Here is a 25,553-nt window from a genome sequence, read left to right on the forward strand (position 1 = left end):
AGTAAGTTTTTTTATGATCTTGAACTGTGTTCTAATCTCTCTTGTCTATTTATTGCCTTCTCTACCTCTTTCAGTTGGGACTGAAATGATGGTGTTTTCTTTGCCCAGCTCATAGGAATTTTAGTTGGGAGTAAGGTAACGGAAGCTATGAAAATGTACAAGAAATGGGACAAATCGTGGGAGCTGTTTCCTGCCTTGGTACAGTGTGTGTTCAGTAGGCACTTTGGTGTGGAGCAGAACCAGGAAGAGCCACGGGGCTGCTTCCAGATACAGGCTGCATGCAGGGTATGGAATTTGAACCCAGTAGGTTGAAGTTTAGTAAGATTTGAACACTCACTTTGTATCAGACTCTGTTGCTAGGTAAAATTATATGTATTAAAACACTGAATTCTGGGTCAATTATTTCTCTGTATTGGGGAGGTTTCCAGCCACTTAGGAAATCTTGAAAGACTTGAGTTTTAGTCATGCTGCTTAGATCATGAATCATGAAATGGTTTAGAACTGGTTTAGCTAGATGCATACTTTGGTACCAATAGGTTTTCTCTTTACAGTTGGATCTAATGTCATCTAAGATGTATGTGAAAAAGTTTATATACTGTATGTCTATAGGCTAAACAATGTCAGAGTACTTGATAATTAGGGAGATTCTGTGTGTTCTGGTAAGCCCATCTTTGTAATACTGTAATACTGGATACAACTCACACACACATATGATACATGTGTATTAAACAATACAGTGATAAATCCAGGTTACTCTCATTGTGTATTGATGAGATAACGTTACTAACAACCAACTAACAAACTTGGGCCTTCTTTAAACTTTTAAACCTCTCGACTTCTTGGGCATTTGTGTCCTTCCTTATACTTTGCTTCAAGGTAAATTTCAGGGGCTGTCAGAATTTTCCCCATGAAGCGAGGCCTCTAAATCCAGCTGGGAAAAAGACTTGAAGAGATGAGAAGTATCCAACATTTCATATGTAGGACTTTTTTGGAGTAGGTGAGAAAAATGTGTGCGTGTGTAGGGGATTTGTGTAGTGTGTGTGTGTGTGTGTGTGTGTGTGTGTGTGTAGGGTAGGATGTATGTGTGTAGGATATATGCATGATTGTGTAGGGTGCGTGTGTGTAGAGGGATGTGTTTGTGTAGGTGTGTATATGTGTATATAAGGCATGTGTGTAGGATATGTGTATCCATGCATGCATGCATGTATAGGGTGCCTTTATCTGTAGCTGTAAAATGTCTCTATTTCTGGGAAGCTTTAGTCCACTTTTATTGGTTTGTCACACTGGGAAGAACAGTGTCAGCTTCCCAGATGGCATACACTGATCATTTCACTTCTAATACAAATGTTCCCTTCAAGGAAATATGTTCCTGTATTGCATGCCAAAACACAAACAGAAATCTTGGAGAACCTACGTAGGTCAGGGAATTCATCCCTATGGAAAAGCCTCTGTACCAGAAATGGTGGAAAATATAATTTAAGCCATTAAAGGTCAGAGCGGAGTTGACTGGTTGTAAAAATCATCCTAGAAAAGTCACAGAAACAACTGGTTGAAGAGCATGGCCCACTGGCAGCCTTGGGCTAAGCGAGACCCTGCAGGTTCGTCACTCTGTCTGAGGCGGTTGGCTCGGACCAGACAAGAGGCCCACGGTATTTCCTGCTGCTGGCTCTAATTTTTCAGGAATCCTTCTGGTCCCCAGTAGAGGCTTGTTATATGAATCAAAACAGACCGGATGCCAGTGAGCACAGAAAACCTGAGAACTCGTAAGCTCTTTGGTTTCTCCTGAGCGGTGAGGAAGGAGTTTGAGGCTCCGGTGATGATTTTTTAGGAACGCTGGCGTGTCCCATTAGGCCTTTTGTTTTGTCCCTATAGTTGTAACGGAGATTGTTTCAGGTCAGGAAAGACCAGGAAAAAGCTGGGCAACAGTTTGGGCTGGGCAGGGTATTATAATGTTAGAGAGAAGCTGGATGAAATGATTACTTAAATGTACATTTCCAGTATTTGGGTAGTTGAAATGACAATGTCTTTGAAGGGGCTCTTACTAGTATGGGCTGAAGTATCTTTATAATAAAACCTCAAAGATAATTTTCAGAGATTTGGACATATCTCACATTGGTCTCTGTGCTCACGACCGCCCTGGGCCCCTTTGGTGGAATTCCACATCAGTCTTCTGACCAGATAGTTAATGGAGGGGTGGCAGTCCCTAAAATTACAGAATCATTTTTTATCAATTTCATTATTGTCAAATATGTATTTAAAAGGTTAAATAGTTTTAATACTGTTAGATCTAAATTTTGTTCATTTCTATTCTACACAGTACCTGGGGTAGTACCAAATTATCAATACTTAATGATTGATGAATGAATACAATAGTTATTATTACAAATTGGAACTTATTTAATTGTAAGATACACAGGTTAGTTGAAGAACTTTGAAACAGTTCCATTTTTAAACCATTAAAAATGTAGTATATATTCATCAATAATTTTAACCATGAATAATAGCCTGGAAATGTATGGAAGAGTTCTTTTTTTAAAAAAATTACTTATTGATTTCAGAGAGGAAGGGAGAAGGAGATAGAAATATCAATGATGAGAGAGAATCATTGATTGGCTGCCTCCTACACACCCCCTACTGAAGATAGAGCCCACAACCTGGGCATGTGCCCTCACCTTGAATGGAACCATGACCTCCTGGTTCATAGGTTGACGCTCAGCCACTGAGCCTTTCATGCCAGGCTAGAAGAGTTCTTATTTAAAACCTACAGCTCAATAACCTGAAAATTTGTGACTCCTGAGCAATTCCATTTTTCTTTTTAGTTGCAGAACTTTTTCAGTATAAGGAAGCTTTGGTGATTTATTTTGGGCTTTTCTGAAACTTTTCTGTCACAGTCTTTTAACTGTGTATGTGTTGCCTGCTAGCAGGCTGCTGTGTCATAATAGAAACTGTTACCTGACTGGGTGGGCAGCCCGAGCCCATGTCTGGGGCCAGTCCAGTGTACCTGTTGGTTTGAGTGCCTGTGCAGAGCGTCTAAGGAACATATGAAGGATTCTTTAGACCCAAGAATTCTATAAGCCATCAGAGAAGCTGCTATCTGTTGAAAGGAAGCAAAATTACCACTTCTGCACCAGGAACTTAATTTCTGAACTTCTGGTTTGTGGAGAGTGAAGGTGGGTGCAAGGTGAAATTTCAGAAGCAGGAACACCCCTTGGAACTATTAGCTCCAGGTGTCTCACTTTATAGACAGAAAAATTATGAATGGAAGGCACCTATTAGGACATTCCATTCCTATTCAGACCCTGGGTCTTCCCTTGTGCAAACTCTAGGAGCTCTAACTTGCCGGGGTCCAACCCCAGCAGGTCTAGGGGTTCCCAAAGGCGTAGATGGAGTTGGCGAAGAAGGAATGACACGGAGACAGCGTTCAGTTGATCAGCAGCCTAGCCAGGATCTCCAGCCAAGTTCTGGTTTCGATCTCCAGAGAGGTTCTGCTTAGGATCTCCAGCCAGGTTCTGTGTCCATGGTCTCTTGCTAGGTTCTCCAGCCAGGTTCTCCAGGTTCTCCAGCCAGGTTCTGTAGCCATGTTCCCTCGCTAGGTTCTCCAGCCAGGTTCAGTCCAGGTTCTCCAGCCAGGTTCAGTCACCAGGTTCTAGGCAGGTTCTCTTGCCAATTTCTGTAGTCAGGTTCAGTCCAGGATCTTTTGCCATGTTCTCTCGCTAGGTTCTGTCTCTAGGTTCTGAGGCCAGTTTCTGTCCAGGATCTTTTGCCATGTTCTCTCCAGCGAAGTTCTTCTGTCTCTAGAGAACGTTCTGTGTAGGTTCTGTGCCAATTTCTGTCTCTCTCGTTCTGTCTTCTTACATCTGTATTTATACCAGTTGATTCCAATCCTATTAATCTCTATTACAAAGGTTAGGGCGTTTCTTATCTCCATTCCAGGGAGTAAAGATTATGTAGCTTAAGCATGATTGTTCGTAGTTAAAGTGATTAATTACCCGCCTGGCACTTAGTTAAGAGGTTTTATTCCCTCCCTAACTTCAGGGGAAAATCCCTACCTGGGGAAACAACCTTTCTCAGAGACCTTGGTTAAAACACATAGTGCCAAGAAGGTGAGCAAACATATTAAGAACAGTATGCCATATATGCCAGGTCCCTTGAAACAGCAAGCATGGACCGGCTCCCGGCACTAACTGGTCTGTGTTTATAAAACCAGCAGATTGTCCCCCATGTCCTTAACTGTGGTTGTGTTTGGACTCTGGTGGTTCCTTACTTCCAGCTCGAGAGGAGTGTGGTCTGGGAGTGGCACCGTAATTTGCACTGAGTGTGTCTTGGTGCTGTTGGTCTCCAGGGTCTGCAGATTCTGGGAGAACATCATCTTCATCACAGGGCACATGAGTTGGGGAACCACCTGCTGATCAGTCCAGTGGTGAGAGGCACAAGCAGCGAGGCCTGCGGTGTCTGAGTTGTGACAGATAAGAAAACACCAATGAACATGACTGAAATCTTGATGAGCCCTTGAACCATTGAAGGGCAGAATTATTGCAGAAGGAAAATGTTTCAAGCACAATGTGATTTCCCACGTTTTACTCACTTTGAGGAAATCTTCATCTAGAAACCATGGACCCAGTCTGGTCAGAGTCCCTGCTTAAATTGTTAAAACTGCTTCTCTAACAGTGTGTTGAAATGACTAAAAGAGAATCCTATGCTGTTTAACTCACTCGCTAACCTGTGGGAAACTGAAGGACATGAGAACCAAGTCCCTATCTTTCTCACCAGGAGCCTGTGATCCGTGGGTGTTTTCACACTGACAGGTTTACAGAGGACCATACAGAGCTGTGTCTACATAATCCATAGCAGAACCAGTGCCAATGCTAGTATGACTTTTTATATAATTTCAGAGCGGAGGTCAACTTCTGATCAGGTAACATATCAAAGAGTCAGGATGGTTCCCCTTATTCTGAGGAGCTGGAAGGTTCCATGTGTCCTCTCACATGGGTAATGAATTTGCACATATTTTGTAAAATTCATTACCATCTTCCTTTACATTTCCTTTAAGGATTTGCAGTCCAAAAATGAAATATGTGTGACATGCCACTGGGTTTGGATTGAAGAAAAAGTGTAATATCTGAGACCATCAGGTGTGTGTGTGTGTGTAGAGACAGGGAGAGGGGAGATTAAGAACACATTGAACTAATAGCTGCTTTGTGCATAATATACATGCAGGTTAGGCAGATCATCTAGGAATGGTTTTTCATGTGCACATAAATATAGTTGGTCAGTTACGGTTAGAATTAATTCCATTGTTTCATGTTGATTCCCAAAGTGAAAAAACAAAAAACTTGTAAAGTGACACAGACAGATTTTTAATTCTGCCTCTTCACCTGCCCCTTTGAGCTATTTGCTTGCTTTCAATAACTATTTTCACTTAATGTTCCTATGTCATCAGATGTATACATGGCACCCAATGCCATGTACCTGTTATGGTATAGTTCGTAGAAATAAGCCCGGTGCCTACTGATGAAGGCTGGTCTAAGCTCTGAGGATGGCATTCCAGCTGGTGAAAGATGAGATTTGATTTATACAGATGATTTTGAAGTGGGAGCCTTTAGAATTGTGATTGTGTGGGCCAACAATCCAGCTGTAGATCTTCTGTCCATGGATGGAGGTAGTACCTCACCCAGAGTGGGTCAGGCAGTGACCAAACAGTGAGACATGAACTCTCCTAGGCCACACACCCACATTTGGGCACCAACCCCAGGCTCTGGTAGGTCCATCTCATTGCGTTGAAGACAGTCGGGTAAACCGGGCCCCAGTTAATGGAAGGCTTGCTGAAATAAGATGGAAAAGTGTGGCTCCTTAAAAATAGGTCCTCATGATGTAAACAGTTGGCAAATCTTTTTGAGAGAATTACCTTCCATTTGGGGTGATGTTCCGTTGGCACCTGAGTTGAATTCCCAAAAGCCCCTCCAGAGTTGGAGAATACACCAAGGCTTAATAATTTGTGATTGGCAGGTGTTCAGCTAAGAGACAAGTTGGCCAAAAAGAAACTGAGTAAAGGCCTTGTAGCTGTTTTCTCTTCTGAACTAAGGCGTAAGTAGAGGGGATTTTAGCATAAATAATTCTCTTTGTTTTAATGGGAAATGATTATTAAAGTCAAATGAGCTCTTAAGATTTCTTAGTGGTATGATTTGCTGCGTAATCATTCTTTTCGATTTTTTCTAACATGTCTCAGTCACCCACAAGGGGTTGGCTCTGGCCTGTGGTGCGACGGGAGCAGCCCTGAGGAGTTGCCACAACTGTGTTCAAAGCCTCTTCTGTTTGGTTGTATTTTTATTGGCCTGTGATCCTGGGCACATAAGTTAGCCTCTGAGGCCCCATTTCCTCTTGGCAAAGTAGAACTAATGATAACAAACAAGATGGCATCTGTGTTGAATGCCCAGTGTGCAGCCGGGGCCCCGGGACCCCAGCCAGTCCTGCTGCTCCCATGTAAACTCACTGGCACCATGGTCCTGCCCACCATCCAGGGCTTTGGGTCCTTATCCGCTCACTTTAGGGCTGAATGATGACCGACGGGCTCTTCTGATGACTAAAATAGCGGATGTGTGATCCTAACATTTGCAGCCATCGGCAGCAGCCTTCAGCAGCCAGGATGTCCCTCAGAGAGGACACTGCAGTGGAGCAGATCCCAGGGATAGCCCTGTTATTGGCCTCTCTTATATGAACCCTTGCACTCCTGGCTCAGTCTTCTCTAGGCTCCCTCACCCACTGGCTTTCCTCTTTGGTTTGGCCAGTGGGGGGCATAGGAGGAAGGGAACCCCGAGCTCCAGGCCTTCATTCCACTGATCTGCCCTGGGCCAAGGCCTGGCTGCACCCCACCCCAGCACAGCTCTAGCTTGTAGCTTTAACTCCATATCTGCGAAATGGGTTTTCTGAGGTTGAATCACCTTCAGGAGGAAGTTTGCCCTTCCCCCCTCCTTTCTTCCATCTCTCATCTGGAGTTACCAGGGTGGTGGTTTCTCATTTCAGTGTATGAGTGATAGCACGAACACAGACCATGCTGGGTAATACGGAAGCATGCTGTAAAGTGTGAACTCCCTCTTCACGAGCAGCCCTCACTCTCCTCCCCAGAGGTGGCCCACCATTGGCTGAGTGTGAAGTGTTTTTTGAGTTTTTCACTTGGACAAAGTTGAAAGAAATTTTTTTTACACCTGAAGTTAAACATTTGCGTTGTTTCTGACTCCTGGTGTCGGTTAACCTGACCTCGTAGTGGGGTGCCTCGAGCACACTATGCAGTGAGAGCAAGCAGTTGTCACATTCGAACCAGGCTTTTCTGTGTTGGCCCAATGTGTTTGTGAGCAGCGTGCTGTGTGCTTTAACAGTGCTAACGACTCCTGGGTCCATCTGAAGGGTGCACAGGGGAGAGGATAGGATGCTGGTCTGGTTTAAGCCTAGGAACCCTTCAGAAACAGGCATACTAAAACTGCCATTGTCCTTGCCTGTCTTACATTTTCCTCTTTCTGAACCCTAGAGGTTAGAAAGATAGTCTCTCAGTGTCAAGGGACTGAGGTAACACACTGTGAAGTCCCCAAATTCAAAATGATAAATGATCCCAGATGAATGATCCATAGTGTCAGGAGTCCAGGGACCTGCTGAAGGGATTCTTCTTAAATTGAACTTGAAAGGTATGCAAACTAGGTCTTTACAAATCATTGAAGATAACACAGTGTGTGTATCTGACTGTCCCTTCATTTAAAAGCCCCACAAAATTAACAACAGTGAACTTTGAACCTAAGGCTGATTAATCTATTAGAGATGCCTGTGGGTTTATTAGTGGGTTTTTCTTTCACAGTTATCTGTCCTTCTGGCCATCTCCAAACTGGTTTCACCTCACAAGAAGGAAGATGATGATGATGTTTATGTACCACACCTTCTGTTGAGTTCAGGTGGTTGTAACAGAACACCACAGAGTAGGGGCTTCAACAATAGACCTTTGTTCCTCACCATTCTTGGGGATGGAAGTCAGATTAGCCTGCCAGCACAGTTGGGTTCTCGTGAGGACTCTGTCTCTGGTTATGTCCTCCCATGGCTTTCCTTGGTGCATGCATGGAGAGAGCACTTCTCTCAGAAGGGCACTAATTCCATCATAGGGACCCACCCTCATGGCCTCACTGAATCCTAATTGTCTCCCAAAGATCCTTCCTCCATACACCATCACAGTGGGGAATAGGGCTTCAACATACAAATTTTGTGTTGGGGGGTTCCACAGGCATTTAGTCCAGGGCACCCTGTCTGTTCCTAGAAAGGATATGGGATGTTGTGACTGAGCTCTGCTGTGGATGCAGAAAGGGATTTGAGCCTGAAAATATTTGTGGCTTCTTGGTCCTTGATATCTTGATCAGACAGTAATCTCACTGTCTTACCTCAACGTGGAATTTTCTGAGAACTCCTGGAGAGTTCTTGGCCCCAGGTGGAGCTGGAGCCAGTAGCCATTTGCTCAGTGGGTCTTGTTAAGGGAACTGCGTGTCAGGAGAACAGCTCCTGCCCATGGCCAGTTCTTCTCAATGGGAAATCGGAATCTGGGTATTTATTTATTTATTTATTTTTAATCCTCACCCTAGAATATGTTAATAATATTAATGAGAGAGAGAGAGAGAGAGAGAGAGAGAGAGAGAGAGAGAGAGACAGACAGACAGACAGACATTGACATTGATGTGAGAGAGAAACATTGATCGGCTGCCTCTTATATGTGCCCTGACTGGGGATTGAATCTGCAACATTTTTGGTGTATGGGATGACGCTCCAACTGACTGAACACCCGGCCAGGGCTGAAATCTGTCTCTTTTGAAGAAGAGAGAGAGATAGAAACATCAATGGTGAAAGAGAATCATTGATCAGCTGCCTCCTGCACACCCACACTGGGGATTGAGCCCAAAACCTGGGCATGTGCCCTGACCAGGAATTTAACTGTGACCTCCTGGTTCAAAGATCAATGCTCAACCACTGAGCCACACTGGCCGGGCTGGGATCTATTTTTTTAATAGACCATCGGCTTGTGTCTTCTGAATTTTGGCAGCTTTCTTATTATGGTCTTTAAGCAACAGGAGCAACTTAAGATTTGAGGTGGTGTCTGGCTGCTCTTGTCTGCAGCCTTGCACTACTGAGTTCATGTCTGTGTATCTTGCTGGGTGGCATCAGTCTTGTACTGGCTGTTCTTGGTTCAAGACGTGCCTGTACTGGACCCAACGCAGACCTGCGCCCACACCTGTTAGGGTGTCCAGGAAGCCTATAGCCCAGCAATTTGGGGGAAGACTGTTGGCTTCTCCTTTGAAAGGGCAGAGGGGCAAGCTGTCCTTTGAGCTCACCTAGAGAGACCCACCTGTGAAGAGCTGACAAAGATTAGGGAGAGGAGAGGAACTGTCAGGATGTTCTCAGGAAGCAAAAGGCCTGAACTCTTGTCAACTAAATACAGTTGACCAGATGGCCCTGGGCATGTATTCTAGCTGAGGGTCTGAAAGTGTGAAGACTGTTCCTGGGCCGTCATCCTTAAACCAGTGACCTCCACTGGGTGGCTTAAAACAGCCAGAAATGCATCTTCTTCCAGCTGTAGAGGCCAGAAATCCAAATTCATCAGCAGCAGGGCAGCACTCCCTCCAGAGGCTCTAGGGATAGATCCATCCTTGTCTCTCCTGTTCCTGTGCCTCCTGACAGTCCTTGGCTGTGACTGCATCACTCCAACCTCTGCCTCTGTGTTTCCATGGTGTTCTCCTTTCTTTATCTATGTCCAATTCCCCTCTTCTTCTAAGGATATTTTTCATTGAATTAGGATCTATCCTGTTCTAATGTGGTCTCATCTTTTGCATTCTCCAAGATCCCATTTCAAAAGAGTTCCAACTATCTGTTTCAGAGGTTAGGACCAGGAGATAGCTTAGAAGACATAATTGATCCTACTATATCCCTGACCCCAACATTGGCTGACCACCCCCACCTTGGGCCTACATCCCACAGAGATGTGTGACAAATGCAGGCTCTGCACCATGACACCAGTTATTTGTGAAACAATGTGAGTTGGTGACGTTCTGGGTGCGGTGGGGCTTCCTGTGGGAGATGCCTGTGTGCTCTCTGTGCCTTCGCGTCCCTCCTGGGACTCCCAATCACTGTCTGATGCGCACACAGGCGCAGTCTTTTCTTCACTTGTATGAAAGGAACTCAGTAGTGGGCAGATTTTTCTGCACCTCCTCAATGCATGGAAGTTATGATGCACTGAGGGAGTGGTTCTCAACCTTGGCTGCACATTAGAATCACCTGGGAATCTTTTTAAAATCCTGATTTCTGGGCCTCATCCTCTGGAAATTCTGTTTCTTTGTTACTAATGACGAGGCTCAGAAATCAGGATTTTAAGAAGATTCCCAGGTGATTCTAATGTGCAGCCAAGGTTGAGAACCACTGCCCTGAGGGTAGGCATGGGAGTGGAGTCGCCTCTAGAACGGTTGCCTTGAAAGGGGAAGAGTGCCATCCTCACCAAAGGGCCTCTGGTGAAGACAGAGATAGGTCGACACCTAATGAGACTTTGTCCACTGGGTGTGTAATAGTCTTACTATTAGAAAGTAGTGATAATAGACTTACTATTAATATTCAGTGTATAATAGTCTTGCTGTTTAGTAAGTAGTGACAATAGTCTTGTTACTAGTAAGTAGTGATAATAGTCTTACTATTAGTAGTCAGTGTGTAATAGTTTTACTGTTAAGAGATTAACCAAAGGAATTGTATGCATGCATATAAGCCAAACCAATGGACACGGACAACAGGGGGATGAGAGCATGAGTGGGGGGCGGGGGAAGGTTAGGGGTTAATGGGGGGATGAGGACACATTTATAATACCTTAACCAATAAAGAAATTTTTTTAAAAAAGCAAAACTCTTTAAAAAAAATAGTCTTACTGTTAGTAGCTGGTGTACAAATCAGTTTCTGAACTATCTTAACTTCTCTATAAGAGATGGCAGGCACCGTGGTTTATCACAATAGAATAATAACACTGGGCTGATGGAGGCTGTGCTCCAGTATGAGGAATATGTAGATGTCCCATTAGTCATCATGAATATCGAAGCTGTGTTTCTGCAACATGATGAACTTTTAAATTTATGCAAGAACTCTTAACTATTTCCTCTGTAGGTGCACCTGCCATAGGAGGCACCTCTCTTGGTCTTTTCCAGGGAGGCTGTGGGTCTGCAATGTAGATCACTCCTGCAATTTGGGTTGTAGGTGAGAACATGAAGACTGAAAGACTTTTTTTTCCATTCCAATTAGGAGGGAACATTAGTTGACACCCATATCACTCAGGAAAACATGGACATTTATAAAGTAGTACTTTATTAATGCTTCTTACTGAATTAAACTCAACAGGAAAGTTGCACCGCGTCTTTTTAGTTGTTTTGTTTTGCTACATCACAATGAACACAACAATAATTTTTGCTCTTCTGTGCAGTGAGTTTTCGGAATTGAAAAAAGGTCAGAGCTGTGAGAACACTGTCATGGGACAGTGAAAGGAAGCATCCCTGAGCACAGTGCTTGCATTGTCTCTGTGAGGTGGTGGCCACTTTGTTCTCATTATCAGTTGGGACTATAGCTGGCATCCCACCTCATTGCAGCCAGGAAGTGTGATGGCTGGCAGACTGACAACCCTTTCCCTTTCCAAGGTCTGAATGGCACTATAGTGATCTAATGTATCACTTACATGCATAATTAAAATAAACCTTTCATTTCGTTCTTGCTCTGTCTCACCCACTCCAGAAGCTAGAGACCTCCTGGGAAAGACTGAAGGGCCTTGGACTTGACTCTGGCTGAGTTATTAAACCTCTCTCCATCCCCAACCCCAATCAACTGGAAAGTTTTAAGATACATGGTTAAGAACAAATCTTAAGCTATCTGAAACGGGGATGAATACCAAGTATCTCCAGGCTTCCGTTTCTGCTTTATTCTATTTTTTAGGTTTTGTTTTGCTTTCTCTTAGATTGTGTTTGAGATTCTTGCTCCCATGCTGGAACACACAAGCCACAGAGCATATGGCAGAACCTGCTTTTTATTACTGCTTGCCACACAGCATCTTTGTGTGCACATAATCTAGACCTGGGTTCCCTGGGGCATCTTCCCTCGGCTCCAGGCTGTAAATCTGGCTTATGGCTATTAGCCTGTTAGCTTTGCAACTGTAGCCTTGCTGGCCATAGAATGCTTTTCTGAAATGTTGGCTTGAACCTGAGGGCTGTGAGAAGTCTCTGTGTTGGGTCTTGTTGAGATCCCAGAGGAGCCTTGCCGTTTGAGCTCCTTTTGGACCAACTACTAACGGCGATGTGGTTTATGAAAGCACTCAAAATGGAGTCTAGGGAAATATGCTGCTGGTCCGTTAGAGAGTTTAAAGGCTTAAGAACGGTCATTTGTTTTTGGCATTTGCTGTACAAATGTACAAAAAAGATTTCAGGCTGGTAGATCTCCTGGCCAGTTGGTTTGGGTGCGTCCCTGGGACAGGCATCTTTCTCTCAGCTCCTCACTTTTCTATGAGAAGGAAGCTACTCCTTGAATTAATATCCAGATCTGAGAAAGTCAGCCTGGTTAGCATTACCTTTATAAGTTCAATTTAAAGATATTTTATAAAATTGATTTTTAGTGAGAAAGGAAGTTGGGGGGAAAGATGGATGTGAGAGGGAAACATTGATCGGCTGCCTCCTGCAAACCCCCTTCTGCAGATTGAGCCTGCAACCTGGACATGTGCCCTGATCCGGAATCAAACCAGCAACCTTTTTGGTGCACAGGATGATGCCAACCAACTGAGCCATACTGGCCAGGGCAGCAAGTTCAATCTATAATAATAAAAGCGTAATATGCTAGTTAGACCAGACAGCCGAACGACCTTCTGGACGTCCTTCCTGATGAAGCCAAGGGGGCTGAGGCAGAGGTGGTTAGGGGTGATTAGGCGGCAGGCAGAGGTGGTTAGGGGTGATCATCAGGCAGGCAGGCAGGTGAGTGGTTAGGGGTGATCAGACAGGCAGGCGAGTGGTTAGGGGCAATCAGGCAGGCAGGCGAGTGGTTAGGGGTGATCAGGCAGGCAGGCAGAGGGTTTAGGGGTGATCAGGCAGGCAGACAGAGTGGTTAGGGGCGATCAGGCAGGCAGGTAGGCCAGCGGTTAGGAGCCAGTGGTCCCGGATTGCAAGAGGTTGGACATCACCCAAGGGGTCCCGGGTTGCGAGAGGGTACAGGCTGAGCTGAGGGACACCCCCCCCCATCCCCCCACCCACCGCACGAATTTCGTCCACCGGGCCTCTAATTTAAACATAAACACAAAACAAGTAAGGGATTTGTTTCTAGCGGGCCTTAGGATTAGTGGTCTTGTTCCTGGCTATAAACTTAATTAAACTGTTACAAGCAGATCTTGCATTAAGGGTTTTTTGTTGGTTTCTTTGGGGATGGGGAGGAATGTTAGGCTTTCTTTTCTTTTTTAATCTGGGTGGATTCTTGATTGGATTGGGAATTCTATATCTGAATATTACTGAAAAGTCCTTGGGCTTCTTGCATTTATTTTTGGTTCTGCACCAGTTTTGCATTATCTCATTTGGATATTAAATAGTTTCAGAATTGGCAATATAGAGAGGAAAACCAGATGTGTGTGCTCCACAAAACAGTGCTCTTAGGTCCAGGATCCCCTTAGTAGGCTGCTTTATATCTGTGCCCTGGGCTATTTTCTTTTGGAAAATAATAGGCTGTGCTTCGGAAATGTAGAGGAACTCTCTAAATGAAGCTGGGGTATGGCTCATGCCTGCACCCCACCCATGAGTGCCTCATGGACAATGTGCTGCCCTTCGGGGAGCCCCACAGTAAGTGCAGCCGCAGGCTCACAGTGGCTGGCAGCCCGGAGGTGCTGCCTCTGGCTACTGGCCTGGAAGCTCACTGCATTCCAGTTAGATCTTTCTACATTCCAGAGCCTGTTTGGAAAAGGTACCGAACAGAAAATGAGCAGGAAGAATGAAGAAGGAGCTGAAAGCTCATTTTTGGGAAATGAGTGGGAATTCATCCAGGCCAGCTTTGTGCCTCTGATGGGGCTGTGGTGAGAGGAGCAGGAGGCAGGCTTAGGTGCTGGGCCACCCACCCTCTCCCAATGCTGGAGTCAAGGTGTTGGAGCTGAGCAGCAGGGCTTCTGCTGAGGCCCAACGTGGTGGAAGTCCCCTGGGCAAGTTTCTCTGCTGGGTCTGGAGTACGAGCAGGAGAAGAATGATAACTAAGTGGCTGAAGGTCTTTTCCTCCAGTAGTTTGCACGTTAAATGTTTAACTCATTTCTGATCACTGAGCAAAACCAAACCAATGTGGAATTGTTTAAAAGGCATAGCATTTTGAATGAATTCCCAATGGAGAACATTTTCCTATTTTTATTTTCATTTACCAGCCAGGCTGGTAATGTGCCTATCTTCACTATTATAATTCTGCACACTTAGATTCTGAGATTTCTGACATAATTCTTAAGATTTAATCAGCTGTGTAGATCATGTGAGAAGTCCTTTTATTGGCAATGCTGACAGGGGAAAATCTATCTTAGGATACTGTAAAATGCCTTCCGTTTGTAGAGGGTTGTGGCTCATTGCCAAAACCAGAGTACAGTCAGAACCTTCTCAGAAATAAGTTCCATGATTTCATAAGTTTCCTTTAAAAATTGTTATATGATTTGACCTTAAATTCACTTGTTAAGGGATCTTTAAAATATACATCAATTATAAACTGTAACTACATTAAAATACCTAACATTTTAGCTTAGTATTTGAAAACATTGCTTAGATTTTTAAAGTTCAGTCCAGGATCTAGAAATCAGTGCTGAGTTAGGGCAGCCATGGCGTCGCAGTCTGTACCCTCTCTCGCTTTCACCCACCAAAAGGGCAGGTGGCTGTGTGGTTTTGAGGATTTCCTACCAGGTCTCTTACCTTTCATCTTTTCCCCATTTTGATCTTCTGAGCTGTTGTGGAGCAGCATTATTGCCTGGCACAGCCTCTGACCTGAAACACAACCCTCCACTTGGTGGGATGTTGTTGCCCACATTACTTTTTCCTCAGCTTTGCCACTGGGAATAAACCACACTTGATTGTGCCAATTAGACATGAGGTGCCACACTGGGGGGACATGAGGGCTGGTAAGCAAGAACATAGCGTGGACAGTCCTGCATGGGACTACTTCATAAAAAATTCACAGATGCCTGTAAGTCAGGAGTGAGTCTGCTCACTAAGAGATGTAGGTGCAGATGCCACAAGCACTGTGCCAGACTCCAAACCAGCAGGTCTCCCACTCACAGCTGTGTTGTCTTAGACTTGAAATAAGGTCTTGTGGGACACGGGGTCAACTAATGACACATTGTCTAGTCAGTGTTTCTGCAGGGCTCCTCTGCTGAGCTAGAGGTTTTGAATCTCCAGATTCCTAAGAACGTAGCTATACATTAAGTAGCACAAAGAATTGACAATTTGAGAAATGTTGTGAAGATAGGGAACGAGGAAAGATGAAGCAGAGTGGTTCAGTCATTAACTTCAGACTTACAGATCTGGGTGAAAGCAACCTGTGGAGAGAAGGAACTGGTGGTCCACCTCCAAAAAGAGGCAAAGGGATGAAACACAAGCTAGCCACTGCCGAACCATCTGAGGAACAGAGGCTCCTAAAACACTTCCATGACTAAACACAGCTTTGTGTCTCCCTTTCTTCAGGTCCCAGCTAGTGTTTCTTGATTAGAGTCCTTTGACCTGTACGTGTTGGGAGTTTGTGGAGTAAAGAGCATATAGGGATGCTTGCTGGAGGGACCTAGGGAGCCCGCCTAGATCTTGCTGCTCTTTCTTAAAAAACAATGATGCTTTCCTAAGCCACAAGGAGACTGATGCCCAGCGGAGGCCCTCTGGGCCATGCAGAGGGGACTTGGATTCTCAGCTTTGAGAACCGAGGGCTGGGCGTGTGCTGAGGGGATATCCCCAAGCTCTGCTGTCTCCTGACTGCTCCCAGGCAGAACTGGCTCCTCAGGTGAACTGTGGCCACGCCAGCTGCGGCCACACCAACTGCTGCCTTTGACTGCTCAACTCTATGGATCATGGCGGGGGAGGGGGAAGGGTGGCAGCCTCCCTGGTGATGGGGAAGGAAAGCTATGGAACTGGACAGAACTGTGCCCTGTTTTCTGATCATGAAAGATCTGAAGGAGAGTATGTGCTGGGGAAAAGAAAATGTGAATTCCTAGAGGAGACTTCAATTTTCTCTAATTTTATTTTTTAACCTTTCAAAAACTCATTAGTACAAACAGTTTATAATGGAAATGAGTAGTGTTTTAATTAAGAGCCATTGTTGTCAGCTCAGCTCTATGGGGATCCAGAAGCAAGTTCCTGTGCTCAAAGAAGGCAGTTTCGGAAATGGCGAGTGCAGTTGTGAATATCCTGTGGCTGCTGTGTAGACTGGAAGGCAGAAGCCCAACGTGGTCTCCTTGGGCTAAAGCCAGGGGTCGCAGGGCTGGTTCCTCTGGAGGCTTCTTTTCCAGCTTCCAGAGGGCTCCGCAGTCCTTGGCTCGTGGCCCCTTCCTCATCTTCCAAGCCAACCATGGCCAGTGACTCTTCGCATGTGGCATCCCTCTGCCTCTCTGCAGCTGGGAAAGTCTCTGCTTTCAGGACACCCATGTGACATTGGGCCCACCTGATACTCAAGGGCATTCTCCCCATCTTGAAATGACCAGCTCAATCCATCTGTAGAGTGCCTCTGCGAGTATCAGGGCACACACCTGCGGGTCCGGGGAGAAGGAGGTGTGCATCTTGGGGGCAGTATCCTCCCAACATAGCCGGCTGGTGTTAGTATGTGAAACTGTGGTTTCTGAAGAAACGAAAAGTAGTTAACAACCTTCTGTCATCTTTTATTCTAAAAATGGAGTTTACCTCTTTTTCCTTTATGAGTTCCTTGTTAAAGAAATAGAACTCTTGTTTATCAAAAACTAGAATGATACTTTAAAACCACAGACTCTATTTTCATAAGGACTCCGAGCCCACCTTTCCCAGAGTGGGCAATCCCTCTTTTCTCTGCGGATCCACACCTTCTTCCTTAGCTCTTACGCTGTTGCAGGAGGTAGTGGGCTGGCTGGGAATTGTGGTCATTGTTGCCCCACTATGGATGGCCCACAAGTGACCCTGGAAGGTGGTGCCGTAGGCATATAATTAGAAGGAGGGGTGGGGTACACCGCCCAAGTAAAAACCCTCACAGCTATGGCATTTCACTGTCATGAATATAAAGCCTCAGAGACCTCCTTTACCACCTCCCCATCCTGGCCTTCGGGAGGTCAAGGCACCAGCTTATCTTCCTGCTGCTAGAGCACCAGGTGGGCTGGGCTGGAGGTGGGCCTGGATATGGGGGTGCTCATGAGTGGTAGGGTTACCCAGACCCTGTCTCTGGGCCCTCACCTGGCCCCCACCTCCAGGCACAGTCCAGGTGCTGTCCCTGGTTGTCATGGGGGCACGTGCCTTGGTGATTTGTCTCTGGAACTTGTTCTCCCCCTCCCCCCCGCACTCCCTTCCCCCGGGAGTTCTACTGCTATCCTTCATCAGTGTCTTCTCTCCCAGCCGCTGCTCCTCACACAGAGGTCTTCTTGGCTCCATCTGGAGCATTGGGTGTTGTAACTCACACCCATGTTTCTGCTATTTCTTAAACTCGATGGTCAACTCTTGGGGCGGGGGTAGGGGGACACTTCTTCATCTCCCCTGACTTGCAAATGCTCCAGGAGAACCTGCTGCCTTTCCTGTCCCTCCTGGCTGCCCTCCATGTCTCCCCACGTGAACCTAGAACAACAGTGATTTCCCAAGGTATTCACGTGCTTTATCTCCTGCTCCATGTCCCACTTTCTCTCCATCCCAGCGCTCTCAGGCATGCCTTTGGCCACGTCCCACACTCTTCAGAAACCTGAGCTGGTTGCTTTTTTCTTCTAAGGCTTAAAAAGCCATCTTTCTGAAATGTGGATGTTTGAGGGAGGTCCCTTGCAGATGTGGAACAATCTGATCACACACACATACATTCACCCATGCTCTCTACACACACATAAGTTACTCCAGATGATTTGCGGGCAGGTGGACCCCACAGTGTGGAGTGCAGTGCTGGGTCGTCTTCCTTGGTCCATGCCGTCACGTGGAGTCTGCATGCATGGCTTTCACTCTGCCCTTGTACCCGTGATGGTGCTGACGGTGTCTGCTTTGTCCCTCCAGGTGCTTCAGGGGGCCCAGCTGATAGCCGTGGCCTCCTCAGACCCCACTGCCACCGGCATGGATGGGTCACCTCTCCAGGGCAGTGACATCCAGGTCCAGTACGTCCAGCTGGCGCCAGTGACTGACCACACTACGGCAGCTCAGGTGGGTCTCTGTGGACAAGTCCTGGGTCTTCTATAGGTATGAACACAGCTTGGTTATTTCTACTTCTAACGTTCTTCCCGGAGGAAGGTGAGAAGTTAGATCTCAACCCAGGTGCCAGTCTTAAACTGATTCTTGAGCTATTTTGTCTTGTGCAAATGTTTGTCTATAAACTCAGAAGCAAAAAATAAATTCTGCCTTCGAAAGTGAGGGGTTCCCGTTGACCTGAGACCTCACTGCTCCTCTGTGTGGGCGGCACCCGGCCCAGGGCCCAGGGCCCAGGGGTTGGTACTCCTGCTGGCGCAGCCCTCAGCCTTCACCTTTTTCCCAGGGGCAGGTTTTTGGGCCACTTGCCTCTGAGCAGCCCGCGGCTTTAGGGTGGAAATGTAGGATGGCCCGGCTAGCTGTGGTGCCTGCACCTGGTTCTGGGAGCACCATTTGGCCAGGTTTCCAGCTTCCCACACCATACTTCTAGCATAGCAGTCTGACGGCCTTGGCGGGAACTCTGCATTTGTAAGGCCCACCTGTGTTTGCTATGTGCTTGTTCGGCATGTCTGCTTGAGCACTGACGAGCTTCCACGGAAGCCTCTCGGCATCTGGCTTTGCTGGATCTCCGCTTAAGCTGCCCTTATCCATGCTTCCTGGGAGCGCTGGAAACCGGCTTTCATGCTCCGTTTGGACACTTTCTGAAATGTCAGATGAGTGAGTCGCTTCTTTAGATATTTGAAGTGTTCTTGGAGCTGCCCCTCAGTGAGTGTGCTCAGTAGAGCAAGCATTGTGGCTTCTCTAGAGTCACCCTGGTTGCAGGGGACCCAGGCCTGCCTCTCACCCCCTAATCTAGTGGGGAGAGCTTGCATAAGCCTGACAGCCTGATCCCCTTTAGGGGACAGTGTGAGTGGTTCTGTGTGGTTGGTTGGTTGTGTTTAGAACAACCAGTTCTAAAGTCAGTGCATATTCCTATTTCTTGAGAGTGACCATAGGATTGGTCCTGAGAGGGCAGTGAGTCGTGGAAACAAGGTCAAGGCTGCTGTGTGAAGGGCACAGAGAAGCCGGTGGCTTGCATTCTCAGACCTCACAGGCCGTGGGGTTAAATCGCTAACTTTACTGCTGAGACAAGACAGATGCCATTGTGATGTAGGTGCTTGGCCATGGGAAGGCAGGGGGCATGTGTCTGGACAGCCTTGGCCTGAGGAGGCCTCAGAGCTCCCTGCCCACAGGACCCTGTGGATGTTCTGTTCCAGCCTGCTAGGTATTGGCTCCTGCCCCTTCTGCATGGTCTGCTGTCCTCTCTGGGTCTGCTCCTCTCCTTTTTGCTGAGCCTCTTGTGTCGATGCCGTCAGCCTTTGACATTTAGAATTAAAGCCCCGCATTTCAGGCGGTCCCTCTTCCCTCCTGCACTCTGCTCTGCACTGTGCTAGGCGTCGTGTGCTCTCCATTGCCCTGGGAGGAAAGGAAGTTCTCATTTGGTTTTCTTGCAGCCTCATGAGGTGGTTGCTGAGGAATGGAACCACGTAGGTTGCCCATGGTGACCCTGCTGACCAGGTGCCAACTCAGTGAACTCAGCAGTCCTCTGAGGACTTAAATTCTTATTCTCCTGACTCACAGTGAGGCTCCATTTGGCCCAGAATTTGGGAAGGTGTGTCCTAAAGAAGGTGTGCGCCTCACCCCCCACCAGACCCCTCCAGCCGCTCCCACAGCCCAGGCACTTCCCACCCTGAGTGGTGTTGGGCTTCCTCAGAGCAGTGACCATAGAGGCCCTTCCATTGTGGAGAGGGATGAGGCATGGCCTGGAGCCGGCGAAGGGTGTGTGCGTGTGGGGAGAGGAATTCTCCCCGACAAGTTTTCTGTTGTGATTTAAGAACAAACCTGTCCATGTGTACCCACCTCGTCTCATGCCGGGTGATGGTGTCTGATACCCACGCTCTTGTGAAAGGGTCGTGTGTAAAAGCAGTTCACTCCTGCTGCTGGGCGGCGCAGAGGTTGGCACGGCGTGTGTTCTTCAGGCCTGGGGGGCTCTTTGGTGGTCATCTTCCATGTTGTAGGTTTGTCGTCATTACAGATTTCAGAGTTGAGGAAAACTGTCCATTTTAGCACCTTGCCACCTTGGCTTCCTGCATTATTTTTTTGTCTCGATTCACACCTGGCAGGTCTCAAGATCCATTCAATTAGGACAGATAGAAGAGCAGAGAATGAGGTGCATGCATACTGCCCCCGCCTGTAGCTTCTCTCCTGTCTGCAGACACCAGCACTGTCTAATCCACTTTCCCTCGTCCAGAAATGTGTGGGGAAGCGCCCACCTCGTCTGTGTCAGCTGGTCCCTTTTTTGTTGCTCTTGCCCAGCCACTCTGTGGGCTCTTAGACAGCACGGGCAATGCCTGTGCTGAGCCCTTCGTCTGAGACTGGAAGGCCTCTGCTTCAAGGAAACACTGTTAAATGCCATTTGTATAGTATTTCAAAATCTCAGCCTTGAATTGCAGTAGGGATTGTAGCACTAGCCCCCATGCCCAGGGACTTCCGCCTTCCAGTCTCTGTGGCTTTCTTTGTCTCTTTTCAGTTGCCATGCCAGGCCTCTCCAGCTAAATTTCCTGCCAGGGAAGCTGGGACTACCCTTGAGGGTCTAGTCTTTGTGACATTGCCTTTGACAGACAGCTTAGAGGACCCTAAAAATCCCCAAATCTCCATCTAGGAGCCAGTTCTGCATGGTTTAGGTGGATGACTGGTGACTTATTCCAAGATTATATTTTTCCCTTTAATGAATCTTAACATTGTAAATATGCATTAAAAATACCTTAATATCTATAACTCATTGTTTAGAACTTACTTCTTTAAGGAGAGAAAGCTAGCTGCCCCTAAAATGCTTTTTTGGAACATTGGAACAGTTTTTATAAGAAAAGGCAAAATGGTAACTGAAATTCTAGGCAAATATATTAGGTTAAGGATGTGTTAACCACTTCAAGAGTATCCCCAGTGATAAGCAGGGGGTGGGAATAGGAAATCAGCACCACAGACTTCAGGGATCTCTGCAGCTGTGTGGGAGGGTCGTTTAGGACCTGAGCAAACAGGCGGTCCCGCAAGGAGGGGCCACATCCTGGATTCATCAGAGCTGCTGTGAAGCAGCTCAAGTTTTGGGAGTCATCACTCAAAGCAGGGGTGCACTTAGGACCCGGACCTTCCAGCTCTGCTGTGTGTTTGCTCTGTGCATGAAAACCATTGGTATTTTGTGACCAGTGAGTGTCCTGGACTTGAGTTGGTGGGTACTTTTATAGAAAAGCCCTCCTCTCTCCCCTCTTGCAGACGGCCGAGACCCTGCAGCCCACACTGCAGCCCGAAATGCAGCTTGAGCACGGAGCCATCCAGATCCAGTGATGCAGGACTGGCTGCCCGACCATGACAGGACCCAAGGTGGAGCCGTTGCCGCTCTCAGTGCTGGCTCCAGCCAACCACCCAGTTCTACACGCGTCTGGCCCCATGGCTTTGAATGGAGGTGACTGCACGTGTTCTGTTAAAATGCATCTGGAGCCTCATCCACAGGGGAAAGTGTCCCAGTAAATAACAGATGACAACAGCCGCCAACCCTCCAGAAGACCCCTTCGTTTGAGTCCCACTGTTGGTACCTAGAGAAAGAGTGGGAAGCACAGTGTGGATTGCGTTAAGTTCACGCAGAAAATCAAGAACTACAATATTTTTCTCTGTTTAAACAGCTTTTTTAATTTGCTATGGTGTTTATAACAAAAAAGAAAATGGAAAAAAAAAGGAGTAGCAGAAGCCTTTTGCTGTGTGCTCTGTTCAGTGAAATGAAAATAGGTATTTGCAGAGACAACTAACATTTTGATGGAAATATTGCTTACCTACTTTTCTAGGGGGAAATGCTCTCAGCACTGTAATTAAGCATTTTTAATGAAATAAATGTATTTATGACCACAGCAGCTTTAATGTTATTTCCTTTGAAGAGGTGGTTTGCCGAGGCCAGCCTCCCTCCTGGTGGGTGCTCAGGGATCACCCACGAGCCCTTTCCACTGTGCTGACAGTACTTGTGGGGTTCTTGCAAAGGGAGGGGGGTGGCTTATTCTGTCAGATCAGCTCCCCGATACTCAGAGCACTGCCCGGCGGAGTGCTCCCTCTCAGGGTCCCTGAGACAGTGGGAGCCTGCTTCAGTATTGCAGGTAACCCGGCCTGTCGCATGACACAACCATTGCCAGCTCCAGAAAGTTATAGCTCCAGGGCTTCTTAGAGCAAGTCATGTCCGGAGGAGCCTGCCTCATCATCTAAAGTTAAAAAACAAAGGCAGATTTTTAAAAAATATATATTTTATTGATTTTTTTACAGAGAGGAAGGGAGAGGGATAGAGAGTCAGAAACATCAATGAGAGAGAAACATCGATCAGCTGCCTCCTGAACACCCCCCAGTGGGGATGTGCCCGCAACCAAGGTAAATGCCCTTGACCGGAATCGAACCTGGGACCTGAGTCCACAAGCTGATGCTCTATCCACTGAGCCAAACCGGTCAGGGCCAAAGCCAGATCTTAAATATCTAAGGAGTTCATTATAATCATGCCTCACATTGTTGATTCACTAAATGTTTAAACCCATTAAAAGTGTACACATAACAAAAAACAACAACATAAAAAACGAAGGCAGAGAAAACAGTTCGAAGCACAGAGGTGGTTTGCACTACTCGTGATCAGCGTGTGGGGCCTGCTTCTCTCACAGGGTTTTGGCAGTTACATTAGTGGGGTTTGTGAAATTCACAACAAAATCATATTCACTGATTTGGACTATGCTCAATGCTTTTTCTGAGAAACATTCAAAGTTGCCATTCCAAATAGTCATGCCTCTTCCCCTCCACCCCATGGGGGTTCCTGGGCTGGGTAGTTTACATCAGGGCATGCTGGGGGGGGGGGGGTGAAGGAGGGGGTGGGGACAGCATGTCTACATTTCATGCCTCTATGCATCCTCCAGGGATGGGCATGGTGAGATGAGGACTCACAACTTCCATGGATAGTCACCTGAGAGAGGAGATGGACATGAGAAAAAGACCAGTCAAAATGCTGGAAGGAGAAGGTCTAATTTAACACGTATCTGGACTCCCAGGTGGAGGGAATGGAGAGAACAGTAGAAATAAAACATTTAAAGGATTCAGGAAGCAGAATAGATTCCAAGTAGAAATAAAAATAAATCTATGCCTGGACACACACAGAACATTAAAGACAAAAATAATTCTGAAAGCAGCCAGAGAGAAAGGTGAGACCACCTACAGTGGAATGAAGGAACCATAGCAAACTTCTCAACAACCACTGGACGTCTGAAGCAGAGGGTAGTACCAATGAGCATTGAGAGAAAAATATTATCTACACAGAAATGGGTCTGTAGTGAAACTGTTCAAGAACGCCGGTGACGATCCTCATTTGATCCAGCAGTTCCACTCTAAGGTGTACATGCAGGAGAATTGAAACCGTATGTCCACATGTAAACTTGTATGTGAATATTCATAGCAGCACTATTCACGGTGGCCAGAACCTGGAGAGAATCAGGTGTCCATCAAAGGATGAATAGATAAATAAAATGTGGTCCATCACCACAATGGAATGTTATTCAGCCATAAACAGAAATAAAGCTGACACTACCACGTGGATGAACCTCAAAAACATCATTCTGAGTGAAAGAAGCCAGTTATAATAGGCTGCATATTATATGAAATGTTCAGAATAGGCAAATGCATAGACAGAAAGCTGTTCAGTGGTTGCCAGAGGCTGGGGGGAGGGAGAAATGGGGATATAGGGTTTATTTTTGAGGCGATTAAAATGTTTGGGAATTAGTGGTAATGTTGCTACAACTATATAAATTTACTAAAAGTCATTCAATTGCACACTAAGAAGGGTGAATTTTTGGTATACAAATTATATCTCAAAGCTACTAAGAATTGGAAGACATTTAAAAAACCATTAATTAACAAAAGTGAGGGTGTTACTTGCATATAATTCCTCAAGAAAGGAAGTAGTAAGGAATTTTCTTCAAGAAGAGGAACAAATTCCAGGAGGAGGTTCTGAGCAAGAAGTGGTGGTGAACAACTAGAACCGTGAACACACAGATATGTCTAAGTGCTCTGTACAAACTGTCTCACAATGAAGTTGTCAAAACAATAAAATATTGGAAAACATTACAATGTAAGTTGAGATGGCCTGGAAAGGAGTTAAATTGTTTTAAAGCTCTCTTTTATTGCCCTGGAAAAAAAGGATCAAGATACTGTACAATCTTAAGACATGAAACTCAATATCTGCGACAAACGTTTTAAGAAACAGTATATAAACAGTGGGGTATTTCCACTGTGGGATAAAGGAACTTGACCTACTTGACGTGTAGAGCACACATTCTTCCATGTTTTTTTTCGGAACTTGATCGAAGTTGGCCACAGTCCAGACCGGAGGGAAGGTCAGATAAATCAAAATGGGAATTAGTGGTATATTGCCACAACTCTCTAAATTATTTTTTACATTCTTACCTGAGGATATGTTTATTAATTTATTTTTTTATTTTTTTAAGAGAGAGAATGAAAGGGGTGGGGAGAGAGACAGAGAGAGAGAAACATTGACTGGTTGCCTCCTATATATCCCCAACTGGGAATCAAACCCGAAACCTAGGTATGTGCCCTAATCAGGAATCAAACCTACAACCTTTTGGTGCATGGGATGATGTTCCAATCAACTGAGTCACCCGGCCAGGGTGGGAAGGTATTTTCAACTAACAATTAAATGTGACAAGTTGACATATCAAAACTTACGGAATCCTTTGGTTGTATTTCCAGAGTGGGACTACTGGTTCATATGGCAGTTCTATTTTGAACATTCAAACTGTTTTCCATTGTGGCCAGACCAATTTATAGTCCCACCAACATTGCTCAAGGGTTTTCTTAACTCCACATCCCCACCAGTCCTTATTAGCTCTTGTATTTTTTATGATAGCAATTCTAGCAGGTGTAAGGTGATACCTCATTATGCTTTTGATTTCTCTGATGAATAGTGACATTGAGCATTTTTTCATATATCTGTTGGCCATGTTTGTCTTTGGGAAAGTGTTTATTCAGTTCTTTTGTTTACTTTTTTAGTTGGATATTTTTTATGTTTTTGGCTATAGAGTTGTATGACTTCCTTATTTATTTTGGATATTAACCCATTGTCAGATG

The 25,553-nt window shown here is 45.9% G+C and overlaps 1 protein-coding gene across 3 annotated transcripts in view; it reads left to right on the forward strand.

Annotated features, from left to right (window-relative positions):
- Positions 1-22,296, forward strand: part of BANP (BTG3 associated nuclear protein) — a 122,221-nt gene extending 99,925 nt beyond the window's left edge. For all 3 annotated transcript variants that reach the window (XM_081107994.1, XM_081107993.1, XM_081107995.1), the window contains 2 exons: positions 18,234-18,377; positions 21,669-22,296. In XM_081107994.1, the coding sequence (XP_080964120.1) occupies positions 18,234-18,377; positions 21,669-21,740 (216 nt within the window). In that variant the 3' untranslated portion in view covers positions 21,741-22,296. The remainder of the gene's footprint in view (positions 1-18,233; positions 18,378-21,668) is intronic.
- The last annotated feature ends 3,257 nt before the right edge of the window (positions 22,297-25,553 follow it).

Source organism: Myotis nattereri (genome assembly GCF_964212035.1).
Source record: "Myotis nattereri genome assembly, chromosome: 15".
Lineage (NCBI taxonomy): Eukaryota > Metazoa > Chordata > Mammalia > Chiroptera > Vespertilionidae > Myotis > Myotis nattereri.